The 8,031-nt window shown below is 46.2% G+C and overlaps 2 protein-coding genes across 2 annotated transcripts; both read right to left on the reverse strand.

Moving 5' to 3' along the window:
* Positions 1–500: 500 nt before the first annotated feature.
* Positions 501–5,689, reverse strand: LOC125536414 (disease resistance protein Pik-2-like). Its single transcript, XM_048699631.1, has 2 exons — positions 3,781–5,689; positions 501–3,188 (listed from the first exon to the last, which is right to left on the reverse strand). The coding sequence occupies exons 1-2, from the start codon at positions 4,194–4,196 to the stop codon at positions 722–724; spliced, it is 2,883 nt and encodes a 960-aa protein (XP_048555588.1). The 5' UTR covers positions 4,197–5,689; the 3' UTR covers positions 501–721.
* A 156-nt stretch (positions 5,690–5,845) lies between these two features.
* LOC125536415 (putative pentatricopeptide repeat-containing protein At1g26500) lies at positions 5,846–7,814 on the reverse strand. Its single transcript, XM_048699632.1, has one exon. The coding sequence runs from the start codon at positions 7,475–7,477 to the stop codon at positions 5,918–5,920; it is 1,560 nt and encodes a 519-aa protein (XP_048555589.1). The 5' UTR covers positions 7,478–7,814; the 3' UTR covers positions 5,846–5,917.
* Between the last annotated feature and the right edge of the window lie 217 nt (positions 7,815–8,031).

Genomic DNA, 8,031 nt, shown 5'->3' on the forward strand with positions numbered 1-8,031 from the left:
ATATGACTTCTTCACTGAGGAACTGCGGAACGGAATGCAACAGCTTACAGAGCTTCTATACTGAACTCGGCGACGCACAGAGCACGCAGAAGGGATTTTAACACAGCCATCGGCTGATCGACCAACACTCGACACCACACTACCACAGCAGTGAAAAACCAGCAGTGGTGGCTTCTCTACATTGCAGACAGGGCAACTGAAGCATTGCAAGCAGCGGTGGCTTCTCTACAATGCAGACAGGGCAACTGAAGCATTGTAAAGAACGTACACACAACCAATAGCAACATTACAAGTTTGCTGCTGTAAAAAGATAACGTTACAAATTGGCAACCAAAGTGTGATGTTTCTTTTCTGGTAAAGTACAACGATGTTGCAAGATTTCCAGAGTGATGCTAATCCAAAAACATACTCTACTATGTATTCACGACCAGGTAGCAGAGACCGAAGCCATCCAAATATCGACTCTACAGGACAGTAAGTCCCCCTCAAAGAATGTTCAGTAACACTGCAAATTTCTTATCCATTGGAGAAGAAAAGACAGACGGTAAACCGTCTCAACAACTCATCCTTAATGTCCACATATCTGTACAGATCACCAGAAAAAAAAAAAAAAAGATTTGGCTATTGGCACTTGAGACCTGATTAACCAAATATTGACGTGTCGGAAATTCTGAATCCTGTCAAGAGTACAGCTCACGCATGTTCAGCGGTGCCCGTATTATCAAAACCAGATGTTTCCTCTGTAATCTATTGCTGGACCTGTCCGTGCTGACTTCCATTGTTTCGCCTTGAAAGTGACAGTAGGTTGGTTGGGATTCCTCCTAGCTTCATTCCTCAAATAGTGCACCATAGCTTCCGAGTTATGGCATGGATCAGCGTGGACCAAGACCTCCTGAAGATTTGCAAGAAAATTGATACCTGAAGGCTGCCGGATGGAAGCATTTTCGAAGAAAGATAGCTCCAGCCTATGGAGCTTAGGTGCAGTGCCTTCCTCAAACCTCAGGTTCAATGCCTGGTATACGGCGAGATGAATGGTGAGCAGTTTGAGACTTGGGAACTCTGACGCAGAGAAGGTGAGTGCTCTTCCGGTGTATGCACTGTGATGCAACCTAAGGTAGAGCAGGCTTGGTAACTGAGAGGTAACTTTCAGGTGCTCCTCAGATTCCAATTCAGTGGCGCGAAGGGTCAACTCAGTTAGATTATCCAGCAAACCAATCCATTCTGGTAGCCGTCCCAACTTACCTCGGAAGTTTATGCTTTTTAGAAACATTGGTGGCCTGGATAGTGTATCAAGAATCCTGAAATTCATTACTCCGTCCGGTCGCCAAATCAGCAGTGACTGAAGGCAGCTGCTCAGTTTTGCAATGGCGGTGATCAAGGACATCCAGTTCATGTCGTCGTCAACAAACATCATTACCCCTAGCTTCCTCAACTGTGAAAGCTTCCCTAATTCAGATATGTAACAGGAAGTAGAGTCTGTGATCTCTATTTCTGCAAGTGTTGTAAGCATTTCTAAATTGCCAAGCTTGTTAGGGATGTGCATTCCCCAAAAATTGGAAATGGGAAACAAACCACTGTAGTTATAAACTCTTCTCCCTCCAAGTAGGTTTGACAAATTTGGCAGATTGGTAATGTGTGGAGGCAAATGCTTTATGGCTGTGTCCCTGACATCAAGTGTCTCCAACTTTTTGAGGTTTCCTATTTGCACAGGGAGTTCAGTGACATATGTACTCCAGAGACTGAGATATTCCAACTGAAACAGTTTACAAATATTTCTGATATCTCCATTCCTGGCAAACCCAGAACCTTCTAAGTCTAATATTCTAAGAAGTTTTATCCAAGCAAACTGTAACATTTCTCCATCAGCAAATATACTCAATGATCGGACATGGCTTAACAATTTGCTTGTGGCAATATTTTTGTTACTTCCTCCATGAATGGATAGCCGCCGAATCTTCTCTTGAGGAGCTAAAGTAGACTGTTGACCTACCAAAGTGACGAAATTCTCTTCAATTGATTTTGAAACAATGATCTCTAGCATTATATCATGAACTCGAAAGGTCTTGACCTTCCCATCAAAGCTCATTTCAATTGGAAGAACCATACTCCTGTTGAGTAATTCATTGAAATATTTCTCAGACACCTCCAAGGCACTTAATCCACGCTTCTCTGTCACAAAGCGTTCTGCTATCCATCTTCTCAATAAACTTTTCCTTCTGATCTTATAATCCTCAGGGTAGGTGCTTAAATATAAGAAACAAGTTTTCAAATGATATGGAAGGTCATCATAACTAAGCTCAAGAATTTTCTTCAGTTTTTCAAGCCAGGGACTGGTTTCCAGCTCCAAGCCAAGAGAGTTGTAGATCTTCTCCCAGCGATCATAACTGTACAAGGGTGTGCTAGCCAAAAGACCTGCAATGCTGACTATGGCCAAGGGTATACCACCACACTTTCCCAGGATCCTCTCTGAAATGTTTATGAAGGCAGCTGGGCAATTTTCCCTGTTACCAAATATTCTCTTGAAAAATAACTCGCTAGATTCACTACCATTGAGTTGTTCAATTTCGTAATTTCTGTCATACTCATGGAGGCAGCAGGCTTGTGCTACAGTTTTCATTCTTGTGGTAACAATTATTCTGCTTCCAGTATGTGAGTTAGGCAAACAAAATCGAATACCTTCCCATGCTGACATGCTCCAAATATCATCGAGAACAATAAGATACCTCTTATCTTCTAGATGCTGCCTTAGCATATCTGCAAGCTGTCCCACGTTCCATTCTTCCATGCCTTTGAGTGGGTCTACTGCTGGTGCTGGACCATTTTGATTTACTGGTCGAATAATCTGACGAAGAATGTCCCTTATGAGACCCTTCACATCAAATTTCTGGGATACAGTTACAAAAGCTCGGCACTGGAAACTTGCACTAGCTGTCTGATATGTCGTCATAGCAAGAGTTGTCTTTCCCAAACCACCAAAACCGAATATAGATAGCACCAGTAATTGTTGTACGTTTTCATCCACCAACCAATTCACAAGATTACTCTGACGCGCTTCAATGCCCACAAGTTCCGTTATCTCTGGGAAGAGTGCGGGGGTACGAATATCCAGAGAAGTAATATAAGATGGTGCTGGTTGTGCAGCAAGTGTGTTTCCTTCTGCTCCAGAAATGAGATGATTACCACCATACCTACGAGAAGAGTTTGTAAGTTATTGCTACAGCTCATACATAGTAGACGGGAAAGAGGAAAGAACTTCCATGTTTTTTTACAGCAAAAACACATTGTAGCTATAAAGTTTCGAAGGCTGAATTACTCTCATCTAAAGTTCACTCTCTCACATACAAAATAGATAATGTTTGTGACTTTGCACAATCTCTAAGGAGCAACTTTGGCCATTTTGTTCTCTATAAATATGTAAGTAAATGACAATTAAAATTTATATTGTGATTGTTTTTCATGACAAATCCAGTGGTAGTACAATTTTACTCAACTAATCTAAACATTTTTTTCTTAGTCAGTTGTCAAAGATAGAGAAAGTTTGACGACATGCTTAACAATGTCATCTATTTTGGGACACAGGTAGTATTTACAAAATTTTATCCAATAGTTGCAACAGTGGAATGAATCTTTTCAATTTTTATCACAACACCAGAACACATAATTTATACCTCCTCCAGTCCTCCTGCTACAGAGCTACCACATTTACCATGTTTCATTTAGAGGGAAATCATAAGGTAAATGCCAAGACGCATAAGAATTTTATATAAGGAAGGCAATTACCTTGAGTTTCGGTCGCTGATACTTGTAGCGCGCGCTTTCAGTTGTTGGATTTGTTTCGCAATCTGACGCCGCACCCTGACAGTTTGCATGAAACGGATGCATCTGTGGAAGAGCCCGGCAAGGCCAGAACCACTTGTGGTGCTGCCAAGGTGATATGTAAACTCATCAACGCAATCCTCAACATCATACGCGACCTCTCGCACCTGTTTCATCCAAACCTTAACCTGCTTCCTGCGGTTTCCCTCCTCAGCAAGGTCCTGGAGGAATGCTGTCATGCTCTCAAGCTCATCCTTCATGTACTCCAGCTCGCCTCGGATGCCTCCAAGGAGCTGTGCTTCTTGGATGAGCACCGCACCCAGCTTACATAATAGTATGTTAATGGCACCCCCACCAGCGCTAACAACAGGATGCTCCATCTCTCTATCAAGTACCAAAGGGGGATAAGAGTTTCTGCTGTTGTCTGTTTGAATGGGACTGGGCAATATGTGTGGGGGGCACAGGAAATGGTCCTCACCATCCTCCAAGCGAAGAGTCCAGGCCACACATGTATACTGATATAGTCCACACAAGCATCTTATGACTTTTCAATGATATGTCGTTGTCATATTACTGCCCAATGGTTCAAAGGGGAGAGCAGCTGAAGGACACCTTCCAGGAAATGTTGGATTCACGTTGTCTGACTTGAATGGTATACACCATCTTACCTCAAAATTAGGTACATCATCTCAAATCAAAATTGATAAGAACAGACCACTGGTATAAAAAATGTCAGTTAAATAGCATAAATCAAGGCGGTTATGTTTGAATCCAAGTGCCATTCACATCAACTTTAAATGATACTCACTGAAGCCTTTGTTTACGTCATGCCTAAAAACTTGTTTAGACCTTTAGGGGTGGTTGTTTATCTTTCAAGTGGTTATTTCAACAACTTGTAGGTGATTATTTACCAAAAGTAATTTATGTAGTTGCAGAAATTAACGTGCAACATTCTTATTAAAAAAAAGACTGTTCATTCAGATGTTCTGTTTTGAAGAAGGATCTGAAAATCTGAACCAGAGAGAATCACACAAAAAAATGCTAAGATATGAACCATGAAGTCATTTAGATGGATACGCATGCCACCTTAATGAATGAATGAGACTTCTTACCAGTGTGCTTTTGGTTGATTACTTGATAACCAAGCGATGGTTTCACTTGTAGGCTATGAGATTTCACCACATGGAGGCAGCTGGCTCGCTCAATCTTGCCCCTCAATTATTTATCCAATCGTACATCATGATGATAACAACAGGTCATTTGAGTCATGGAACCAATGACCATTGAATCAGCCATTGCTGCCAACAAAGAATCTTATGACTTTTCAATGATATGTCGTTGTCTTGCTGCCCCATAATTCAAATGGAGCAGCAGCTGAAGGAGCCTTTCAGGATATGTTGGATTCACATTGTCAGACTTTGATGGTGTGGTTCATCGTGTGTAATTTTCCTAATTAGATACATTACCTTATCTCGAAATTGATAAGAACAAACCATCAGTATAAAAAAAATTCAGCTAAATAACATAAATCAAGGTGTTATGCAACTTATATTTGAATCCAAGCGTCATTCATGTCAACTTTAAATGCTACTCATGGATGCCTTTTTTATGTCTAAAATTTTGTTTAGGCCTTTGGTGTGGTTGTTTCAACTATGAATGTTATTGTTAGGTTAGGAAAATCTTTTGAGTGGTTATTTCAACAATTTATAGGTGATTATTTACCACAAAGAATGTATGTATGTGCAGAAATTTAACTTGCAACATTCTTATTTCAAGAAAAACTGCTCATTAAAAGATTCTCTTTTGAAGAAGCATCTAAAAGTCAGAACTAAATAAAATCACAAAAAATGCTAAGATATAAAAGTCATTTGAACTTACATGCGTCATTCGGATGTTTAAATGAAATGGTTAAGAGAGGGCTGGAAGTGAACCGTGTATCCTCCTAATTCCTAAAAGAACTTACCAAGACACTCGGAAAAAAGACACATACTACCAGAAGTGCAAAGAGAATGGAAGCAAGAGGCAAGAATGCAAGCACAAAATATTTGTTTGTTCCTCAAAACTGTACTGTATTTGACACTTCTATGATACGTAATACACATCACACGCTCCTAGCTTCTGACTCCTGAGATGATGGTAAGCAGCTATAATCTTCAACTGTTGTCAAACGCCCATTCATCGCTCTCCTCCTCCTGTCCCTTGTGGCCATCCTCTCGCCATAGGTTAGAAAGATGTCCCCAAGATCAACATGACCTGTTTCCCTCAACCTCCTTCCAACCTCCTCAAACATCGCTACTCCCTCCTCATTCGAGAAGTAGTGCAAGAACTTATTATAGTCAAACCTCGGCACATCCACTCCACCCCACATTGTCCTCTCCACAAACTTAGTGGCCTCCAGTGTCCTCCCCGCCTTCACCAATCCGCCGACGAAGATGCTCTCAAAATTCACCAATGGATCCCTGCCCTTCCTGCCCCTCTTCCCCAAGTGCCCCTGAAGCATCATGATGTATGTGTGCATGTTTGGCTCACACCCACTGGCAACCATCTCCCTAAACACCTCAGTCGCCTCCCCAGCTCGCTTGATCCTCACCAAACCCTTCATCAACCCATGGTACAGTGCAATATCCTTCTCCTTGACACCATAGAAAACACTGTACCCTTCCCTCACCCTCCGCCTCGCCAAGAGCCCATACACCAAATCCCCAAGCACCTCTCCGTCCACCTCCACCCCTCTCTTAACCATTTCGGCCAGCACCATGAACGCTGAACAGGTCCTTCCTTCCTTGCACAGCCACGAAACCACAGCGTGGTAGCACGCGCCACCACCGCCGGCAGACAATCCCCTCCTCCGCATTCCGTCGAACACCTTCATGGCGTCAGGGATACGGTTGTTCTTGAACAGCGTCACCACGATCTCTTGATATGCCGCCGCGCCGGGCTCAATCCCGCGCTTCTCCATCCCGTTCCACACACTGCACGCGTCGGAAAACATCCCCGCGCGGCAGTACGCGACGACCAGCAGCTCGCAGCACCTGCCGCAGCGCGCGAGGCCGTACCGGTGCTCGGCTTGCTTGACGACCTTCTCTGCCACGTCGGGCAGCTTGCAGACGGAGCAGACGACGTCGACGATGAAGGCGAGCGCGCGGGGGCGCTGCGCCTCGGGGAAGAGGGTGAGGAGGGCGGAGACCTTGCCGACCTCGCGGGCGGGGGCGAGGCCGCGAACGGCGGCGCGGAGGGCCGCGTCGGAGAGGAGGCCGGGCGGGAGGGCGAGCAGCGTGGAGTGGAGCAGGTCGACGTTGCTGGACTTGGCGAGGACGTCGAGGAAGCGCGCGGCGGTGGCGGGGGAGTGCGCGAAGCCGTGGCGGGCGGTGAGGTGCGCGAGGAGGCGCTGCACGGGGCGCCAGGAGAGCGGGAACCGCGCGGACGCCTGGAGGAAGAGCTCGCGGAGGTCGGCGGGGGCGGAGGGGAGGGGGAGCGCGGAGAGGCGGCGCTGCAGGGCGGCGTCCGGGGCGTTCTGCTGCTGGTAGATGATCGTGCAGAGGCGGACGAGCAGCGCCGGGTCGGTGGGCCTCGGCGCGGCGGCGGAGGCGGCGGCGGCCTCCGGAGCGGGCGCTGCGACGGCGGTGGAGAGGAGGCGGCGGAACAGGAGGCGCGGAGGCATGGAGGTGGTCGCGGGTCGCGGTGGCTGAAAAGGCGGAGTACTGAAGAGGGCGCGCGTCGGCGCGAATGCTGCTCGGAGAGAATCGCAAGATCTTCATCATGGGCCGGTTTGTTTTGGCAGCTTTTCATGTGCCGATTTGTTCATGGTCAGTAAAGATTTTTTTACTGAACTTAGGTGAAATGCATTTTTTACACAGAGTGCACGTTAAATTCGTTCATGGTGCCTCACTCATCAAACATCTATTCCTAATGGAAGAGTCCTCACGTCACCCTCTCCATCGAACAATGCCTCCACCACGGGTCGATCCCAGCCCCATCGATTTTGTTCAGTACGGGCGCTCCTTCTTGCAGGTCGAGGGCGACAAGGAGCGCCGGCGTTCGTCGCAACTGTTGTCGAGTAGGAGAAGTCCGCCCTGCACGCGCCCCGCCTGCTCCTCCTCAACCTCGGTAAAGAAAACTTTGGAGCAAGCGACACGTGCGAGAGGGAGAGAAAGTGGCGACGCGCGTCCGTCTGAGGGAGGCGGCGACGCGGGCGAGAGGGAGGCGGCAGCGCAC

Source organism: Triticum urartu, chromosome 2, assembly GCF_003073215.2.
Source record: "Triticum urartu cultivar G1812 chromosome 2, Tu2.1, whole genome shotgun sequence".
In the NCBI taxonomy this organism is placed as follows: Eukaryota; Viridiplantae; Streptophyta; class Magnoliopsida; order Poales; family Poaceae; genus Triticum; species Triticum urartu.